Source organism: Trichoderma asperellum, chromosome 2 (assembly GCF_020647865.1).
Source record: "Trichoderma asperellum chromosome 2, complete sequence".
Lineage (NCBI taxonomy): Eukaryota > Fungi > Ascomycota > Sordariomycetes > Hypocreales > Hypocreaceae > Trichoderma > Trichoderma asperellum.
Window position 1 is genome coordinate 2,210,286 of NC_089416.1, and position 20,274 is coordinate 2,230,559.

At 49.3% G+C, this 20,274-nt stretch overlaps 8 protein-coding genes and 1 non-coding gene across 9 annotated transcripts; 6 read left to right on the top strand and 3 right to left on the bottom strand.

The window, feature by feature from the left end:
• Positions 1 to 351: 351 nt before the first annotated feature.
• Positions 352 to 639, top strand: TrAFT101_003045 (uncharacterized protein; the record flags this gene model as incomplete). The annotated part of the gene is made up of 2 exons (XM_066126770.1): positions 352 to 505; positions 560 to 639. The coding sequence occupies 2 exons, from the start codon at positions 352 to 354 to the stop codon at positions 637 to 639; spliced, it is 234 nt and encodes a 77-aa protein (XP_065982877.1).
• A 226-nt stretch (positions 640 to 865) lies between these two features.
• TrAFT101_003046 (uncharacterized protein) lies at positions 866 to 5,169 on the top strand (the record flags this gene model as incomplete). Its single annotated transcript, XM_024899420.1, has 4 exons — positions 866 to 1,001; positions 1,062 to 2,545; positions 2,805 to 3,183; positions 3,251 to 5,169. The coding sequence occupies 4 exons, from the start codon at positions 866 to 868 to the stop codon at positions 5,167 to 5,169; spliced, it is 3,918 nt and encodes a 1,305-aa protein (XP_024764171.1).
• Positions 5,170 to 5,492: 323 nt separating this feature from the next.
• TrAFT101_003047 (uncharacterized protein) lies at positions 5,493 to 6,669 on the bottom strand. The gene is made up of 2 exons (XM_024901760.2): positions 6,190 to 6,669; positions 5,493 to 6,120 (listed from the first exon to the last, which is right to left on the bottom strand). The coding sequence occupies exons 1-2, from the start codon at positions 6,549 to 6,551 to the stop codon at positions 5,544 to 5,546; spliced, it is 939 nt and encodes a 312-aa protein (XP_024764172.1). The 5' UTR covers positions 6,552 to 6,669; the 3' UTR covers positions 5,493 to 5,543.
• Positions 6,670 to 7,714: 1,045 nt separating this feature from the next.
• Positions 7,715 to 10,325, top strand: TrAFT101_003048 (uncharacterized protein). Its single transcript, XM_024905016.2, has 3 exons — positions 7,715 to 8,860; positions 8,922 to 9,867; positions 9,925 to 10,325. Exons 1-3 carry the CDS (start codon positions 8,219 to 8,221, stop codon positions 10,119 to 10,121), a joined length of 1,785 nt encoding a protein of 594 aa, XP_024764173.1. The 5' UTR covers positions 7,715 to 8,218; the 3' UTR covers positions 10,122 to 10,325.
• On the bottom strand, positions 10,192 to 11,427 carry TrAFT101_003049 (uncharacterized protein). Its single transcript, XM_024907652.2, has one exon. The coding sequence runs from the start codon at positions 11,299 to 11,301 to the stop codon at positions 10,357 to 10,359; it is 945 nt and encodes a 314-aa protein (XP_024764174.1). The 5' UTR covers positions 11,302 to 11,427; the 3' UTR covers positions 10,192 to 10,356.
• Positions 11,428 to 13,053: 1,626 nt separating this feature from the next.
• TrAFT101_003050 (uncharacterized protein) lies at positions 13,054 to 13,526 on the top strand. Its single transcript, XM_024905017.2, has one exon. It carries the CDS (start codon positions 13,077 to 13,079, stop codon positions 13,380 to 13,382), a length of 306 nt encoding a protein of 101 aa, XP_024764175.2. The 5' UTR covers positions 13,054 to 13,076; the 3' UTR covers positions 13,383 to 13,526.
• An 83-nt stretch (positions 13,527 to 13,609) lies between these two features.
• Positions 13,610 to 16,265, top strand: TrAFT101_003051 (uncharacterized protein). Its single transcript, XM_024901761.2, has 4 exons — positions 13,610 to 14,261; positions 14,349 to 14,607; positions 14,746 to 15,534; positions 15,620 to 16,265. Exons 1-4 carry the CDS (start codon positions 13,617 to 13,619, stop codon positions 15,805 to 15,807), a joined length of 1,881 nt encoding a protein of 626 aa, XP_024764176.1. The 5' UTR covers positions 13,610 to 13,616; the 3' UTR covers positions 15,808 to 16,265.
• Positions 16,266 to 17,191: 926 nt separating this feature from the next.
• On the top strand, positions 17,192 to 19,942 carry TrAFT101_003053 (uncharacterized protein). The gene is made up of 2 exons (XM_024899295.2): positions 17,192 to 18,485; positions 18,563 to 19,942. The coding sequence occupies exons 1-2, from the start codon at positions 17,986 to 17,988 to the stop codon at positions 19,629 to 19,631; spliced, it is 1,569 nt and encodes a 522-aa protein (XP_024764177.2). The 5' UTR covers positions 17,192 to 17,985; the 3' UTR covers positions 19,632 to 19,942.
• Positions 19,943 to 20,011: 69 nt separating this feature from the next.
• Positions 20,012 to 20,109, bottom strand: TrAFT101_003054. The gene has a single exon. It is a non-coding gene; the product is annotated as a tRNA-Leu (tRNA).
• Between the last annotated feature and the right edge of the window lie 165 nt (positions 20,110 to 20,274).

Genomic DNA, 20,274 nt, shown 5'->3' on the forward strand with positions numbered 1-20,274 from the left:
GTCCCACTGTCTCCTGCTGCCATATGGTATTTGTGCTGTATGATGAAAAGGTGATGTTTGATTAAACATGGTAAAGGAGAGGCGGGAAGATATAAGCATACCTACCTATACTACCATGTACAGGGCCTAACAATTTAACCCCAGTAGACAAGCTGCGTCTTCTTTGCTTTGGCTTTATATGTTCTGGCGCCCACCTACATGCACCTACCTATGCAGCACAGTGCTATTCGCTGCAGCAACTACCGACTCCGCAGTGACGCTACAGGGCACTCGCCGCCCCTTTCAGGGCGCTGACTCAGCATCTACTGCTGCAAACGCCAACCTGGAAGTGCAATTAGCAGATGCTAAGGCATGTTGATTACAGCGACGTCCTTGGTTGCGTCAGCCGACCGTGACCTTGGCCAGGCAAACGCACACTTTATTCAAACACCAGTTGGTCGCGCCACTGCATACGCAAGCAATTACATACGCCGCTTTGTCCTTTGCTGCGCAGGGCAGCCCAGAGGCTCGTCATTGCAACGTCCCGACTTTACGATCCCCGCGGCTGACGTATTTCTAGGACAGCTGCAGCACTCTGCCGAGCTCTCCATGCCCTTTCCAAGCCTTTCGCCGAACGAGACTCCTGCTAGGCAGATATAAGCGGCTTCGACTCTGCAGCTCGTCCCTTGCTTGTCCGAATCAACATCCATTTCGAAAGCCAGTCGATATACAGGATCGCGGGATCGGATTACGCTCATCTTTGCGCTTTGAGCCTTCAGCATCCAAGGGGGCAGCCGCTTGCTACCCCTCCATCTCCATACCACCTTGCCCCCTCCTGGAGTCAACATCATTTCGCCTCAGCTGGACGCACGGATAGATTACAATCATGGGGGGCAGATATGATTTGCGGTCGCAAGACCTCGAACCCAGCGCCTATGCGGCGTTGCCTGGGACGCAGTCAGAGTTTGTTCCACACAATATGACGCCGCTCAAATCCAGTCTCGTTGGGCGAGAAGTACTTGGTATGCCGACCTCATATTAATGCTTGCCAAACCAAGCCTTTAAACTAACTTTCCGTGTAGGATGTCACCCGAGCCGCTGGATATACGAGCTAATCAACAATAACTTCACTAACTGTGACCTTTTCGAACGAGCTCGGCGTGCCAAACTGGATAGTCATTATGTTTGGGATCACCCACACCAGCTAGTTATCAATGGAAATCAGTCTTATTCGACATCTTCATCAAAAATTCTATCCGCCATCTGCCTGGATTGCCATTACCACTTCTTATTCCGGGTTGAATGGGAGCAAGAGCAGTCCGAGTTTTTGTGCCACCAGAGCCACAGTAACTGGCCCATCGGAGATACCCAGTTTCCCTGGCATCATTTAACTTGGGTTTTATCTGATAAAGATGCTAATATCACTCGAGATCGGTCCAAGTATTATCCGTTGTTGGCTCGCGAGTATTTTGCCTGCTCAGCTCCGCCATGCACGTTCCAGATTACCCTTGAAATATCGGAACCGCGGATGGCCTCGTGGTGGGTGAATCTCTTGTTAGACCATGAGACCATTCTTCAACAGTTGAACGCCGCGAAAAGAGATGAACCTGCACGATACGAAAGCGCTACCGATGACTGGGCCCACCAAGCGCCATCCAACCTTAATACGTACCTGAAGAATCTCTTGGAGACGACCCCCGAGACTGCCAGGAGTATCTCAAAGCGGAATAAGAGATTCGCAGTTTTGTTCGGACCGCGTTGTTTCTCCATATTTCGAGAACTTGAGTTCAAAGAGCATATCGAAATCAACGATGGAGTCGATGAAGGATCATTTACTCCAACACCTCCATCGCCAGCAGATGGTATATCTGGGAGCACCAAGGTTGGCACATTTCGCGCCTATCTTGAAGATGTGCGTTCTGAAGTTCAAAATCTCATATTCAAGTCTGGAAGTACCGCTGAACGCCCAACATTCTGTATTACTGCTCTGCATAATCACCTGGGCTGCACTGAAGTTCCTCATCTTGACGCAAATCCCCTTGTAAATGAGAGCCGATATAAATTCATGGGGGTTTTGCCTTCTCAATCAAAAGAGATCGTTGTAAATGCCTATAAAAGACAGTGGGAACTTGCGCCTTCTAGGCGAAGGGAGTTTGTTGAGTTTTTAATGGCCATTGCGAGTGATATTAACAACGAACTCCTATCTGACTACGCCATTACTCAATCATCTGTCTTTGAGAGCCAGCTTCAAACACACCATAACAGCGATGATGATGGGCTTGTCTCTCAAGCATTGGAATTTCTTGGCCTCAGCCCGCCTAACAATTATAGCGCGAAGGCAACGATACAAGCCTTTCGAGAAAAGTTAGTGCGAGACCCATCCGATGCGGGTACTGCAAGGAGCATGCTTTTATGGATTGCCCAGTCATCCAACGATGATTCTTATCAAACATCACTACTCATGGAAGCTGATGCCAAGATGTCTCTTGAGACATCCAAAGTGGTTCTTGGGTTAGATACAGTAGACGGGCCGTGGCAGAACGCGGTTGACGCTACAAAAGCAAAGGTAAGTGAGAGATTTTTATATTTCATTTTAAGTGATTTTTACCAAAAAAAAAAAAAAAAAAAAAAAAAAAAAAAAAAAAAAAAAAAGAGAGAGAGAGAGAGAGAGAGAGAGGAAGAAGAAGAAGAAGAAGAAGAAGAAAAAGAGAAGAGAACGAAAAGGGAAGGCCGAAAAAGAAAATAAAGACCCCAAAAGAAGATGAAAATATATGAAAGAAAGCTACCACCTTTCACATCATATTGCTAACTAAATGAAATCTCAGCTAGAAGCAAGCACCTCAAAGGAAGCCAAGGCCGTATACCTTGACGCATTGGATTCAATCGCTGAGCACACGTCCTCACCCTCACTCAAACATGCAGTTTTGGAACTTCGCCATGCCCAGGGCTTCAGCAATTCTGAATTCGAGAACAGCGATTCCAGAGCAGCCAATTTGAATCTTCCCATGGGCCTGCACAACATCGGCAACACTTGTTATTTAAATAGTTTACTCCAGTATCTCTTCACTGTGAAGCCTATACGCGATATTGTATTCAACTATGATAGCTTGCGGTTAGATTTGAATGATGAGAGCATACAGGCACGTCGACTTGGCGGAAACAAGATGCAAATGGATCGCGGCGAGGCTGTTGTTGCGCAAGCATGTAAGTGCAGCCTATTCTTGGAACTTTGAGTAACGGCTTATGAGAACTAATACTGTTTATCATGTAGTTGCGGAAGAAATGGCCACGCTGTTCGAAAATCTTCGAACTTCTGACAGAACTGCCACTCGACCATCTCAAAGACTCGCCAACGCAGTTTTATTATCAACCCACACGCTCCTGTCTGGCTCCAAACAGCCGTCCGAAACTCCAACGACAGTGAACCCTCCGCCCCTGCCCGCCCGCCCATCGCCTGCTCCTCCCACAGAGAGCCATGATGATATTAACATGGTAAATGTTTCTGTGCAAGCTGTGTCAGATTCGATAGAAACGCGGAGCCGTTCTAGCACCCAAACTCTCGTTGATCAAGATGACGCTCGCTCAGACCGCTCGTATGAGAAGGTTGAGACAGTGACAGAGGATACCAACAGCCAGCTACAATCCGTCCCAATACTTATTGACTTAGGGGATGACACTTTAATGACTGAAGCACCACAAGACGACAAAAAACCGGTCACTCCAGTGGACGTGGACGAGTCTAAAGACACTCCTGTTGATGCCAGGCAAGAGAATGCTGATGTTGATATGATCGACATAGAGAAGCCAGAAACGGTAGATCAAAAAGTTCTCAACGCCCTTGAGCATCAGAAAAGATCTTCGGGAACCGACCAGCAGGATGTTGAGGAAGTCATGGGCAGCATTCTCAATCGTCTCCAGGCAGCGATTCGCCCAACTTCGGTTGACAGCACAAGCGGCATTCAGCTGGAAAAAATTATGGAGACTTTCTTCGTTACAACAGTCAATTATACTAAAAAGTTTGATGAAAAGGAGTACCAACATGAAATTAGCTTTGATAGATCAATTACGGCATTTCCGGCAGCTGAAGGACCTTGCTCATTGTACGATGCCCTCGGAAGAAACTTCGACCAGCAGATTTTAGAAGAAAGCAAGCTCTCACGATACACCGCCATCAAGACATTACCGCCGGTCCTACACATTCTTATTCAGCGCTCGCAATCTATGGGCAGCAAGAACGGCAACCCAGTTGTTATACCTGAGACTTTATACCTCGATCGATACATGGACGCCCCCCATAACTCGCCCATTTTTCAGCAAAGGGTGGAGGATTGGATGACTGCAGAGCGAATTGTTGACATAAAGTCACAACTGGCGAAAGTCGAAGCCAATCCTACTTATATGACATTTTTCCAGAACTACGGGGGTGAAAATGAGGTTACAGATGGCACGGCGAATCAAGCGACCAACGGAGCCGACGATTTCATGAAAGACGAAATAGACTCTGAAAATTGGGATTTTGATGGGCCAGTAGAAGATGACTTTTTGCTCATAACGCCAGCAAATGCCACTAAAGAGACTACTCTTGAGAAGCCCGCCAATAAGATTACAGACATACAGAAGACACACGCTGCAGTGTTGGAAATGATGGAAAAAGAACTACGCCAACGACAAGAGGCACTTGAAGCAAGTATGAGCAGCCAAAAGCAAATTTCGTACCGCCTCCATGCCGTCATCTGCCATCGTGGCCACCTGACATCGGGGCACTATTGGGTCTGGATCCACGATTTCGAAGCCAACGTTTGGCGTTGGTATAACGATGCGGATGTGAAGGAGAACAAAGATACTGCAGAAGTACTACAGACTCTGAGCACTAGCGGCGAGCCATATTACCTCTGCTACGTGCGCGACGAAGACAAGGATCAATATGTCAGCGTCCCTAAAAGAGAACCTCTTAAGAAGGAAGAAAGCGACGGTCAGGACAAGGAAGGCCAAGTAGAGGCAGAAGCAACGAAGTCAGCCGTTGAGGCTGTGTCAGCGCCCTCAATTTCAGCGGATAGAGACGGAGATGTTGAGGTTATTGACGCAAAGAAAGAAAATGACCCAGAAACTGCCCCTGAGGTGGATGCAGTGGCGCAGGAGCCGCAAGAATCTCAGAGGACGGTAATCATGGAAGATGCAACTCAATCGTAAAAAAAAAAAAAAAGGAGTGAGAAGGTATGATAGAAGAGGGAGAAATACTTTATTGACTTTGGGGGGGCAATTCAGTTGGCTGAGAGGCAGTATTAATGCATGGCAGGTAAAGGGACAAAAAAAAGAGGCGTACGGTGTACCCATAATCACTTGAAGAACATGTATGGAATTGTCTACTTCTAGCTTCTAGGTAGTTTTATGATGAGATGATTACTAAACTTGCAGAATCATTGGTGTTGGCGTTTGTGTTCAATTATAAAGAAACAAGAGGATATCACTCGCAAACATACGTATAAAGAGAGGTCCCAAACAGGGCACGATTGTCATTAACGATTTGTTCATTTTTCATTAAATATTTCTATTAAATTGTAATTTTACCGGCCCTTGAACACGGGCTTTCGCTTCTCTTGGAATGCCTTCAACGCCTCATTTCTATCTTCTGTGTTGACGACCCTCTGGTACATCTCATTCTCCTTCTCCTCCCTAGCCCAGGCAACGGCCTGCAGACCAGCACGGATAGCAATGGGTCCTCCTTCGCAGATCTCCTGAGCCAGCCTGACAGCCTCTGACAGGGCAGACTTGCGCGCGATCTGCAGGATTTCGGCGCCGTCGCGCTCATCCTCCGGGACGACCTCGACGAGGCGATCAGCAATGCCTAGGAAATAGGCCTCCGGGGCGGCAACGCGGCGGCCGGTGAGGATGAGATCGCGCGCGCGGGAAAGGCCGATGAGGGCAGGCAGGCGGAAGGTGCCGCCGGCGCCGGGGATGATGCCGAGGCGGGTTTCAGGCAGGCCGACAGTTGCGTTGGAGGAGAGGACGCGGAAGTGGGTGGAGAGGGCAAGCTCGAGGCCGCCGCCGAGGGCGAGGGAGGAGATGGCGGAGATTGTTGGGATCTGGAGGTTGGAGAGGTTGGCGAAGGTGCTGCGGAGGTTGGAGAGGAACTGGGCGGTTCTGTCACAAGATATTAGCAAACAGCTTGAGAGCGAGATACAGAACAGAGGGCGGAACATCTATACGCACTCTTCTGGGGTAAAGCCGCGTCTCTCTTTCAGATCTGCGCCAGCGCAGAAGCAGGTATCAATGGCACTGGCAAGAATGAGAGCTCTCGTGGGACCGTTCTGGTCGACTCCAGTAGTCTTCTCCTCGCCGTTGGGGCCGTACTGGCTCTGCACGTCGTCTATCTCTGCGCGCAGCGAGGCTAGCAGGTCCTTGGAGATTGCATTTCGGGCCTGCGGGCGGTTGAGCTCGAGGACTCGGATGTGGCCGTTTGAGCCTGCGGGAAGGTTCGTGACGCGGATGAGGGGCTCGGAGGGAGTTGAGTAGAGGCGGCGGAAGGTGAAGGAGAGGGAGGGAGAGGCGGAGAGGCGGATTCGAGGCGGCATTGCGGCGGCGGCTGTGAGATTAATTTGGTGAGGGTGTGGTTTTGGGGAGGGAGATTCAATTGAGAGGAGGAAAGTCGTGGGAGAAATAAAAATGGTTGTAAGATTGGATTTGGAGAGAAGCTCGGCTTAAAGGTGACGTCGATATTTGAATGAGCCGAGCTTAGTTTTGGCTGCGGCTTGTGTCGGTGCTTGTGCCATATGGCAGGAGAGTCGGCATTAACGAGTTTGAGAAATTGTGAAGCTATATGATGGCTACTAGGTAATTATAGTGACTATGATGAGTTGTTTCATTGTTGCTAATATAATTTTCATTGTATTCATATAGTGAACTAGCCAATTGCTGCCCTGGACCTTATCTCAAGATCCCAATGGGTAAGCTCTAAGCGTCTCGGCGATCACTCATTCTCTTCTGGCTATATTCTCTTCCCGAAATGAAAACAAGTTTCTTAGGTTGCTATTGCTAGCTCAAGGTGACGGTAAAGAATGTGAAAATAGCCCACAGCAATACCGGGGCCATAAAGACGCTGTCACTTGAGCTGTTATCATGGGGCTCGAAGCTCTCATTAGCTAGAGCTCCGCGTGCTTCTAGGCTGCTCCATTCACCAGGTGAAGCACATTTACTGCATAGCTTTCGCCCTTCCGTAGAACCCTTGTGCTGTAGATGAGCAACAGGCTCTCTGCCAGTCGTCTACGTGCAAGAAGACGGCCAATCGAGACCGATAGTAGGGATGGAAATAGTCCTTGTTATTGACTCGTGTCTGCACAGCGATATTCCAGCCGCCAGGCAGGTACATATGGCACCTTTCAACAGGGGCACCTTCCCTCGTCTCGGCTTCAACATTGTTTGTCCCATGAACCCTAATCGATAGCATAAAGGCTACTTCAACCGCTATAGAACGTCACCATGCTACAACCCATGCTTCTCGTTCCACTCTTGACACATCACTAAGGCCCCCATGGTGCGTGCAATTCTTCATGCCGCTCACCCGCTTCACCCGCTCATCGTCTTGGGCCAATAGCGCGAGCTTTGGCATGCACCAACTGCAACCGCACGTTTTTAATCTGGGGGAGGCGCAGCACTGCAGCGCTGCCTTCTGGCCGCTGTCCATCCTTAACGCTATAAGCAGCCCTGCAAGATCTCGCCAAACCCCTGGGCCCGATCATATCTGATACATGCGATATTAATCTGTAGTAGATCGCGCAGCATCTTCGTCATGACCTTATCAGCCGGTCCAATATTGCTTCTCGGGGTTTGCTTTGGCCACCGCCCACCAAAAGGTCCCGCGGATAAGATGCCTGCTTCCCTAGAGAGACTCAATTGGCCAAATTTGACATGGCCGCGTCTCGACCCACCGCTGGGCGGATGACAACAAATCACTTACCTGTCCGAGATCCAGGAATATTTGTCAGTAGTGATATAAAGAACCACCGAACGGAGAGCTCCTTGCCGACCTCACCGACTTCGTTTCTCTTGTACCACTTCGGCTGGGGGCATGACAGTCGTCGCAGGCCATTAGCAGATCCGAGCAGACTCTCTAGTTAGGCCACTACTGAAGTAGGCCCATCGTCGGTGGTCGCTGGGGGCATCACTCGGTAGGGCACACCTATGCTCTCGGGATTTGCTTTTGGTAGTTGTTGGGGGCCGACGAGCGTTCTTTCAACGAGCCATGGCAGCGACCAGTAGTATAATCTCGTCTTTTGTTCTTTCCACCACAATAACAGCGGCACCTACTGCGTCCTCTCTGCCGCTATCGGTCGTTGTCGAGCCCAATATAGGAGGCACTCTTGATTTTTTCCCCTTCAACGACCTCGCCAACGTCGGAAATCCGAATGACGATGCCTTCAGCTTCAAGGATCTCATCAAGTCGAGCATTGCAGGCGACCAGAGCATTGTGCTTTTCGGCACCGGATGCCTGGTTGATGGCGTAGAGGACTGCACTCGCGCTTGCAACCGCACGGATGTCTTCTTCGGCTCTCTTGAGACGTTTTACGATTGTATCGCGTTGGCTTCCATTTCTCACTGGACTCATGATACCGAGAGCTACTACATCACCCCTCAGACAGAGCTAAATGCTAGTGTTATAATGGGTTCTGGGAGCCTCGCCGGTTTCGATTATAAGCCGACCCTCAACTCTTTCATCACTTGCGCACAAGCATCCTGCGGGAGTGACCAGTTAAGCGTGGCGTGCGACCCCTCTATCAAAGCGCTCTCCATAGAGCATTCTACTGCTGATGAGATATTTGAGGCCATGAATACGTTTTGCCCAGATATCCCAGCTAATATTGACCCTGATATCTTTGGACCTGGAGTAAGATTATACCAATAAATAGCCATATAGAGTGAAGATAGCACTAACCTTGCTGGAATAGGTGCTGATTTCCTACGTGCTTCAAGTATGCTTCTCAGGATCACTATATCTAGCTGTTCAGGCATTCACCATCTGGGCTCGTCACACTGAAAAGAAACGCGAGCCTTACACCCTCACCCGCGCCGAGTCACTAATCTGGAGAGACACATCTACCTTGTCGCGGACCAGCGTGGCCATGGCCACCACCCTAGTCGAGTTCCAGGAAGCTCAGTGCTGGTTTGTGTTTGCATTGCAGATCGCCTCCATCCTCGCAATCGTCATCAACTCCCAGGACGGCACATTCTGGGGCGAGATCATCGTCAATGGCGCTGTCGCATTCCATGTCAGCCTTAACGGTGTGCTTCCCATGTTCTTGGTTCAAGTTTGTCTCCATAACGAAGGCATCCGCAACTGGCATACATTCCTTGGCTTTTGCGCGGAATATTTATTAGCGATTGTTGCATCTACGCAAAAGATTAGCTTCTCATCTACTTTTGATCTGTTCAAGCAGCAGCATAGTATCGAAGAATGCGGTGGCAACCCAAGTCCGCGCACGTATTGCGCCGCTACTCATGGAGTTTCTGGACTAAGCTTGACGTTTTTCCCACATCCGCTTTTCTATAAGGTGGTGTTTCTGGTATTGGATAGCATAGCGTTTATTGCGCTCGTCATAGACCAGCTGAGCTGGACGCTGCGAAAACATAGACGGACGAAACATTTGAGGTTTGGTCGCTGGACGCCTGGTCGATGGCCAGAGAATAGTCTTCAGCGTCACTGGAAAAAATTTGCCAAGTATTTCTGGAGAGGTTTAGAGGTATTATATTTCTTCATCAATATCCTATATATGGTTTCACTGGTTAGGGTGATCAGTGCCAAAAGCTTTGAGGCAAATAAATGGTCGTACGGACAGATCATTGCCATCACTTGTTGGGGTCCTGTCATTGTCAAGCTGATAGACCTCATCATATGTAAGTTCAAATCATCCAAAATCGGCTCGATTTCTGATATCTAACCATTGCGTATAGCCGGACCACCAAAGAATGGCGAAAAGCTCAATTCCGGACCACCACGCTTGCGCATAGACAATGTTATTAACCATAGACTGATATCGGAATACCCCGATGACGAGCCGTTTGAGCCTGATTTGAAGACAGACCGCACAGCTTACTCTCGTCAAGAGACATTATTTTCGAGAACAGAGACAGAAGCGTCTCATTTATAAGAGGTTGAAACGTCGGATGATTATACGAATTATTCAAGGATGACTGATGCCCTTCATGATTTAATGTAATGTCACTTTTCTTATGCATGCGTATATATATATATAGAACTATCAGTACATTATATAGAAATAATAGGTTAGATGCAGAGAATGTGTCGTAAAATCATTATCTATACTAATACACAGGATTGGTCACTAGACATGCCTCTCCTTCTCGCCGGTGAAAGCGAAGATTCTACGATGGCCTAGCTGGGTCAGTCGTCTCGAATTTGGCTGGCACAAACTGATAATTCACGTTTTCCCGCTCTCTTAAAAAGTGGTTGACCCTCTCATCCTTGTTTAGTCCCGCTACCACGATTTCGTTCCTCTGCAGCCGGCGACCGACGTTGTTGTTCTGGTCAGCCACCCATCCAGCGTAGACGGTGCTGCTGTTCTCGGCACGATTTGTCTGCGCAATGGCCCCGACGAGGCAAAACATGACGACAATGGTGGCAAACGCTCCATGCGACATGAACACAGGCTCGCCCGCCTTTCCTGCCTGGGCGTCCCGCCAGTGCTCCCAGTCCTCCCACGTGGCATTGTTCGCGGCGGTGCCCTGCTGATGGCGCCAGTCTCTATCAATGTCGCGGAGTGATGTGGCACCGTCGCCGTGGGACCAGCCTAGGCCGTACGTGTCGTACATGCGCCGCTTGGAGGAGTTGCTGAGGAGCTCGTTGGCGGCGACGATCATGCGGTATCGTTCGAGGCGGGTGGCGTGGGGGAGGTGGCTGACATGGGATGAAGACGAGGCCGAGGCCGAGGACACGGATGAGGACACGGATGACGATGCTGATGCTGAAGAGGAATTGCTTTGGTGGTCGTGCGTATCGGGGTGGTAGAGCTTGACGAGACCATAGAAGCGTCGCTTGTCATAGGTTGCGCTTTTGGAGACGCCGAGCACTTCGTATGGCGTGGGCCGCGGCGATTTCGGCCATTCGTGGATGATGTCGCCGGATGAGGCTTTTGCGTCGGACCACTTCTTTTCACTGGCCTCGTTTACAGTGGCATATCTCCGCTTCAAGCGATGGCATAGCGGCGCGGCAGAAAGGGCGGATCGCGTGCCATGTGAGAGGTGATGGGAGCTGCGGAGGGGCGAGGCGAAGGAGGGGAGGACGCCGATGGGAGGCTTCATGATGGCCATGGCTTTTTTCCTTAATTAAATATTTATATTGCAGACCAGTTTACAAGAGAAGAGAATTGATTGTTTTGAGGGCGTCATCAATCAAATCGGCCAATCCAATGATGGGCGGAGTTGAGGGCGACTTTTTGGCGCAGAATTAATTGATGATGTCGTTCACACAAACAAATCGTGCTCGCGGGACGGAGCTACGATGGATTGGGGTCACGCTACTCCCCGCTATTTTGGCATTTTTGGCAGCTGTGGTGGGGGCATTTGCCGCCAATTTTTTAAGCTGCCAATCCACCGCTGTCTTGAGCTAAATTGCTAGCGGCCATGGAAGAAATGGATGTGATCGAGAAGAAGGGTTTGGATAGAAGACAACAAGGCCATATAAAGGTCGTGATGCTTCTCAAAGATGAGCCAAGTCTATTTCTGTGAAAACTAATCATGCTTAACCAAACGCAGGGTTGTTACTCCAACCTATCGCTAACTCGTTGAAGGCTGCCTTTTTTTTTTTCCCCCCAAGGATTTGTGGACAGAGATAGGAATTGTAGTATCGCTGCTTCTCTTCAGAACGTACCAGACGCTGGTCGAGGTAACAATAGCCTTTAGGTACTCATGGTTTCTTACCTATCTTCGAAAAGACGAGAGAGCTACTTCATCACATTTGTTTTATACCGCTGGTGAGCTGTAGACTCTTAAATTTGCTCAGCTTTAATTTTGAAATCTCCCTCGCCGGAGCTTACGGCGTGGCATGCACCACCTCTAGAAATGGGCTAGGCTCGGTCGAACCCTTTGAAGCCCTGCTTGGCCGAAGCGTCTGTGCGTGCATTGTCAGAAAATGGATTCCTTGCTTGCATTACGGCGTCTTATTAAATCATCTCTTTGAGAGAGGCTATGTTCTCCAAGCTACCGTCCTGTAATTGGCGCGGTTTAGCACTCTTCACGGGCGTCGTATCTTGGTTTTGTTTCCATGTGAATTCTTTCTCCTTTTCCTTCCCAAAAAGAAGTCACAAGCCACTCGCTCGTCCGTTAGAATCCTCGACCCCTCCTCTACGTCCCTAGTCCGATCGATCCCATCTATTTGTACCACCACGCCTAAGTTGCGCAAGCCTGATGCTGTATGTCCTTTTTAGCGGGTCTAGTCCCCTGCGCAGCCTCTACGTAGCACTACACATGGCATGAATGCTAAAGGAGAGCGCTCTGCAGGAGAAACCCTCCGATGCGTCATATCCAGCTGCAGCAGGATTCTTCGGGGCACTCACTTGCACCATCCAAAGCTGCGGGCTGTAGTGCTGTTGATTCCTAGCCTTCCTTTGCTTGCGGTCCCGATGGCCTGGGCCAGAGCCAATAAGCTCAGTCGTGATGCCAAAATTGGAATTTCCACGTGGGCTCTAGCTGCCGCCCATCTGAACCAAACTGCCGGGATTTGCCAGCGAGCGCCACGGGGAATAAAGCTCCAGCCCAGCACATACTATGTACATATACACGCAAAACTACCAACAAGCATCTATCGTTTCGCTACAGCGTATTACCGCGGACCGCTCCCTGTCGCGGAAGACCGGGAAGCTTGGACGTGTAATACAAGCATGTATGTACGAGTAGTCGTAGTGGTACTAGCTAATGTTACCAGACGGCGCCATGACAACCCCCTTGACAGCTTGACAGCTCCCCCAAATGCCCAGCACCACTCCAAAGACAGCGAAGCACCTATTAGCCGTTTAATAGCTCGTCGGCGAACGGTGATGGGACCTTTGTGGGCTGGTTCCATGCCACCACCACCGCCGCCGCGGGCCATGGAGATGGAGCTCTCTCTGCACATAGTCCTCTTTCGGCCCACCGCAGACGCCGTCGAATCACAGACCCATACAAACTATTCCCCCTTGCGAGTATCCGCTGCGGACTGGAAGCCTTCTTGGCCCCCCTTGACCATGTCTTTTTCACCCATACCCATCAAAGAGCATGGCGTATTAGCATGTGGCGTGGTTCCACCTAGCATGGCGGAAAGAAGCTATCCGCTCCCCATGGCCAAGCCGGAGACGAGTACTACTCGGTATGCTAGTCTGGAAGGGTGCCAGTTCATCAGCTATGCACGTAAATGACAAGTGAGGGGACTAGCAAGCAAGAAATTGTCTACCTTTGGCGAGAGATTATTAAGGGTCAAGATGGCCGCAGACTGTGGCCTCTTATGAGCAAAACATACTAAAAGGGCAATCGTGGTTGTTTTTTTGAAAAGCTTCAATGACTAGCCTCCCACAGTTAGGCTTGTTTTCTCATTTCAGTCGCCTCTTCAGCCAGTAGCTGGAATAGGAGAAGAAAGAAAAGAAAAGAAAAAAATGCGCGTTGCCATCATCGGCGGCGGTCCCTCGGGCATCGTTCAACTCAAGACACTTACCGAGGCCCATCGGCGCTTTCCTGTCCCACCCTTTGACGTTCGGCTCTTCGAATCCCAAGACAGGCTTGGTGGCATCTTTTCCAGTCATACTTACGAAGAGGGAGAGCTGGTCTCGTCCAAGTATCTGACAGCCTTTTCTGACTTTCGCGCTCGCAGCGATGATGACGATTTCTTCGCTACCGATCGCTATCTCGAGTATCTCGACGATTACGCCACGCATTTTGAGCTGTGGCCCTATATTCACTTGAATACATGGGTCAAGTCGGTTCGAAGAGGTGGCTCAAGGGAGCATATAGTCACTTACCGGACGTCGACTGGCGAGGAAGTTGAGTGGGAATGCGATGCCATTGCAGTATGCTCCGGTGTGCACGCTGCCCCAAATATTCCGGATTTGCCAGGCATCGAACATGTGCCTGTCGTTATGCATTCCTCCGAATTCAAGTCCCGAGAGCAGTTTGGAAAGGGGAAAACCGTCATGGTCATTGGAAGTGGAGAGACTGGTGCAGACATTTCCTACTTGGCAGTGACTGGGGACACAGACAGAGTGATTTTATGTCATCGCGATGGTTGGCTCGGAGCGCCAAAGGCATGTATTTTTTGTGCTGTTCAACATCAAACTTTTATTTTTTCACGGCAAAATTGTTTCACAGAATGTTGCTAACTTGACTTACAGAGAGTCCCTGGTCAGCGATTCCTGCCCTGGCTCTTTGGCTCCAAACCCTATGAATATCCGCAGCTGCCTCTCGACGTATCTCAAATTACCTTGTTCGACTCCATGTATGTCCATCCTATTGTAAGAGACAGCATGATAATATGGAATTATTACCATTTCGTTGCATTGCCTGCCGGGTGTTGGCTCTGCGGCGGTTCTCCGTATGGAGTCGACCAATTTGTTGGACAAATCTATAGCAAACGATTTCATGCATCACGAGGTATGGAGCATTTATACCCACATTCGTGATATTTCGTTCTCTATCTCTCTCTCTCTCTCTCTCTCTCCCTCTCCCTCTCCGCTTGAATAGCCAAATAGCTGTTTTTATACTGATCCAGTGTCATTCTCAATACTTTAGTCTTCTTCAATAAAGCCTGGCAGCGCATCAGCAATCATGTCTCTACTCCCTGGCGGCCAACAAAGTGGCCTCTCGCGACTCGCATTCGTCGCTTCTTCTTTAACACCGACATCCCTCCCGTCTCGCGCATAATCGAAGTTGCACCGACTCCTTCTCACATCTCCAAGGACGGCGTAGCACACTTCCCTCACAATGGCCGTCCAGAGTCTGACCGCATCAACGAAACCGTCGTCAAGCCAGACGTCGTCGTATTTGCTACTGGCTACCTCCCATCGTTCCCTTTCCTGAATACACCCGACCACGCCAGCGGCAAGCCTTATCCCACAGCATGGGATGCGGATGTCAGGCAGATCTGGAACTCAGATGAACCGACCGTGGGCTTCATTGGCTTTATTCGTCCCGGGTTCGGCGCCATACCGCCGCTAGCTGAAATGCAATCAATGCTCTTTACCATGAATCTGATAAATCGGGTCCCTAAGCCGCTTAATCCAGATGATGAGTGGCATTACCGCATCATACATCCCCCTGACGCGCGTGTTTTCTACGGCGTCGAGCATGATAGCTATGCATATCAACTGGCAAAGGATATTGGTGCGGCACCATCATTCACAGAAGTGCTTAAACTAGCTCTCCGTACGAAAAGGGGCTGGAGATTGCCATACGTTTGGGCCGCGGGAGCATGCTTCAATACAAAGTTTCGCATGACAGGTCCTTGGAAATGGGATGGAGCCGGCGAGGTCATGACTGGCGAGTTATGGGAGACTATTCAGCGCCGCGAAGGTCTATTCGGTAAGTAGCTATCCCACTCTTCAGTCCTTTCTTTCCTCTATACCGGTGACTGTATATAAGACGCTGACATGTGTGTGGCCTCAAGGCAATATTCCACTCAGCATCATCCCAATGATGTATCTTGGCCTCGTCAACCTCTCGTTCTTATGGTACGCGCTCTTCTGGGGGCTCCTTGCGAAACTGCGCCTAGCACGGCCAATAGTCATTCGAAATGAGCCGAAGCGAATCATGCAGGAGATGGAACAGCTGCACCGCTGGGGAGAAGAACGATGAAATATGAGTCCCAGAATCAAGAGGATGCAAGTTGTAAGGACAAATAGAGCATCTGCTGAAATGTCTGCTCTTTTGCAACGTCTCTGAATAATTGGTTATTAAACATAAATTTTAGATTCTTAGATGATACCGACCTTCTTGTATATCCATTTCAATCTTTTACCACTGGTCGAGTTGAGTATTGTGAGTCTTCGTCGTATACTGTATTGGGGGGACACTTTTGGGCGTGCATTTTCATTCAGCTCGGCTCTTAGAATGGAATAGCTTCCGGCTTTAGCATCAATGGCGAGATGGCCGAGTTGGTTATGGCGTCAGGTTAAGGCTACCTTAACAGCAATTCCTGGTGGAGCAATCCGCGTGGGTTCGAGTCCCACTCTCGTCAATGACATCTTTTTTTGCCCTTTTGAGCTTGTACTTCGAGATATGCTTCTTCTTGTTTTTTGTTGTAAAGAGATGGAATGTTCAGCTAAAGCTGTCTCTAAGTTGTATAAATTTCTCTCTTCCATTTTTTTTTTTTTCCCTTCACGCACAATAAATGTCGTCTTCGCATAATTCCTACCAATAGTGCGTTTGCTTTGGTTTGCAAATGGCGTGTCCCAGTCGACTAACACCCTCTAATATCAAACCCCCAGAGGCTTGCAGTACAGACTACTTTAGTTCTGTGTTTTCCGACTAAGACAGACAGTTGTAAGAAGGCATCTTCATTTGCCCGGCAAAGCACATCTCCGGCTACCTATACCTAGCACCACTCCATGTAAGGTGATGATGATACTGCATAGACACTTCTGGGGTCTTTAGTAGCTCCTTTGAAAGACAACTGGTGACCAGTCTCGGTTTATCAATACTTTCTCAACTTATGTAGGGGCAGGGTAGTAGTAATGCAGTATGGCAGATGGTTGCGTCTGTGTGCCAGAATGATGGCTGCGTGCTTGCTAGCCAGGACGACCTTGCTACTTAGTTGGCGCCCGTGTTGAGTGTAGAATTCATGCGAGCGCTATACTCGTACAGCAATAGCGCGCAAGCCGCCATGCAAGCCATCCTATCCGCCGTGCCTTACAGAGCGACTAGACCTATAAAAAGCCGTCCCTAGTACAAGACAATAAGACGAGGTGCTAATATAGTAGCACACAACGCCAGCTACCGGTTTTTGTCTCAGATCTTAATCCAAGAACGGTTTATACATTGTAGATGTACCAGGCAGATATTCCATCTCTCTCGTGACGTGCCGGAGCCGTCAAGAGCACGAGACGCAGTGCCTTTTGCGCCTTTTGCGTGCGATTGTCATCTGCATGGCTGGCCGAGACACGCCGCAGATTCTTCCATGTGCCTTGGTAGATACGAGTGCCGGCTTCCACGTCCATCAGACTACCATGTTCCTTCTTTTTCACCATTTCTTCATCCACCCGGTCTGGGTTGGATCCCCGATCCCCCCATGATTCACTCGGTGCAGCCATCCATCCACCGCCTTTAGCATTCGTTAGCACCTCGACTCCACCATCATCTCCCCTGCCAGGGCTAAGAAATGCCTTGCCGAGACTCCAAGTTTCGCATCTGCAGGTCTGCTGACGCTCCTCCACACCACGGGCGAATGCGGACTCGCCAGCTGATCGACTGCTCCTTGCTCAGCCTTGCCCTATGTGACGTCCCCCCGGCTGCGGCTGCTCCTATACGGCGAGCCTCTCGCTTGGCCAGCCGAGATGATGCGATGTGTCAGAGCCAAGATGCCCAGGCAGAAAGCAGAGTGTTGACAAGTGTCCACCGCTGTCATAGCGGGCAGCCAAACATGTGATGGCACTTCTCATGGGTCCTGTTTCTCCTCGCTCCGGCTGCCTACAGCTACAACTCGCGTGCGACTAGTCACTAGTCGCAGCATTTATAAGATGGATGGCCAGGGGTCAAGTGCCGTGAAGGGAAGAGAATAAAAGGCATATGTTTGCTAGCTCACCACCACTGTCTAGACCTGCGTTTTCTCCAGCTGGCTTCAGCCCTACCTACTACGGTACTTACCCATCTGCGGAGGATACATGAGAGTACAAGCCACAGCCTTTCTCTCCTTTGTTTCCTTTGCGGCGAAACCTTGAGGCGCTTACTGCAGCTGCGTTGTTGGCCCAAGCTGCCAAGTACTACTGCAGCAATATATACCTATCTCCCAGCCGCTCAAATCCACGCACCTCCGCAATGAAACCTCCAGAGATTCCTAACGGCGCATCGCCGAAATCCTTCATGAGCTCCGTCACCGAATTTTACCGCTGCCAAATCGGCGGCGAGACCGTCATCAACTACGCCTATACCGACTTCCCTTTTCGCCTTCTGGCCAAAGATGTCTACTACTTTTTCGCCTACTGTTGGGCGCTGCCTTGGGTCTTCTTCCCTCTACGTCCCTTTGGATCGGGCGAGCTTGATGAACTGTATCCATCGCGGATGAACATATTCTGCCTCACCGTGCACTTCTTCCTGCTAATTTCTCAGATCGCTTTTCTTATCGCTCTGCCATTTGCGATATTTTTCCCAGCCTGGATGGGAATCGCAGCCATCGTTGGCTTTCATTCCCTAAACAGGCTGGTCTGCATGCTGTTGAATGGCAAAGACATCATCTTTCACTCTGATGAGAAGTATGCCAAAGCTCGACCAGAACATGCGCACGAGCAGTGGGTGTTTTTAAACGGCGTCTCTACTGGGTGAGTTGTCCCATCGTAACCTGTAATATATAATTTGTCTATTCTCCATTCACCTAACCTGGATTGAATAACAATAGCGAGCACTGGATGAAGACGAACCTTAATCGTTTAGCTATTACGTTTGGTCGTCCAATTCTCGGCATCCATAATCGTACTTCAGGCGTAGTTTTCGACGTCATCGAATGCCTCATTCAGCGCAACTTTTCATATGCAACCGGCGATATTCGTGCTTGCTATAGACATATTAAAGATATTCTCTATAACCCTAAAAAGACAAAGGTGGTCTTCATCATGCACTCTCAGGGGGCCATAGAAGGTGGCATGGTTCTGGACTGGCTCCTACAAGAGATGCCCCAAGATCTTCTCGCAAAACTCGAAGTATACACTTTTGGCAGTGCCGCCAATCATTTCAATAACCCTCACCGCCACGTAATCTCACAGGACTTGACCCGGTCGAAGCCATTTGAGGCTATGCAGACAATCGTCTCCGAGACTTGCTATGAAACTCCGGTCACCACTCCGCTGGAAGTCAAGAAAGATCCGATGATTTCTGCATCCTTATTACGACGATCCTCCTCTATAGCGTCGTACCATACTGCTTCTGCTGCCAAAGACAGAGCTATTGGCCATATCGAGCATTATACCCACAACACTGACTTTGTCGCTATATGGGGCATTCTTCATTTTGCCACTAATAGAATGGCCTCCAGGCAGCTACCTCGCTTCCTCGGACGTCTTTTCAACCGGTCCAATGGCCACGGCGGACACCTTTTTGTCCAACACTACCTTGATGGCTTGTTTCCTCTAAGGCAGGATCCGGAGACTGGGGAGTTTGTCGGAGTCGACGAAAACAATGCATTCATGGAAGAGGTCATCAAGTTTGGAGTTGAGGGCACCGCCATGGAGAATGTGCGAGAAGCCTTTGAGATTAGTTACGGAGGGACGGGAGGGTTTGGAACAGGCGAGATATCAACCCCGATCGAAGTATACGATCAGTTTTCAGCTCGCAAAAAGCAGAGGAAGGACGTCAAAGTCAAAGAACTTAGCAGGCTGTGGATGTACAGAAATGGGCGGAGCCCACCTGAGATTTCAGCTGCCTTGGCAGCGGAGTTGGCTGGCATAGACCGGAGGAACTCTCTGCTATAAGACGCTTCGTGAGAATTTTTGTCAGTCGCGTCGAGAGTGGCTTTGCGACGTTTGTTTGCATAAATTATGAGTTGACTGCATGCCACGAACACATACGTGTCTAGCTTTATGCATTATTCCCAAATTGCTTCTGCTAATTTTCCTTTTTTATTTCCTACTCCTTTCTTGTATGGGTTACGAATAGAATGAGATATCCGACGGAAAACGAATGATAGATTGATCCCTCTTCAATATTTATGAGGTTACAGGTGTTCAATAAAAGGCACAATATAATATAGGTATTAGATTAATATATTACTATTCATATGGACACTGCGCATCTATCAGTATATACTCACTATATTAATTAAGAAGCAAAGGGCAAAAAGAGAAAAAAGATATGACGAGAGTGGGACTCGAACCCACGCGGATTGCTCCACCAGGAATTGCTGTTAAGGTAGCCTTAACCTGACGCCATAACCAACTCGGCCATCTCGCCAATCACATCGGTTGAAATTCGGCATGCATATTTTGTTATATGAAGCCAGAGCAAAAATGTTTTTCCCGACATGATCTACCCTACCCTAGGACATGATAATGACAGAGCTTGGTATATTGAATCTGCAAGACGTATTTCCTTATGGACTTTGCATTTCAATTATAT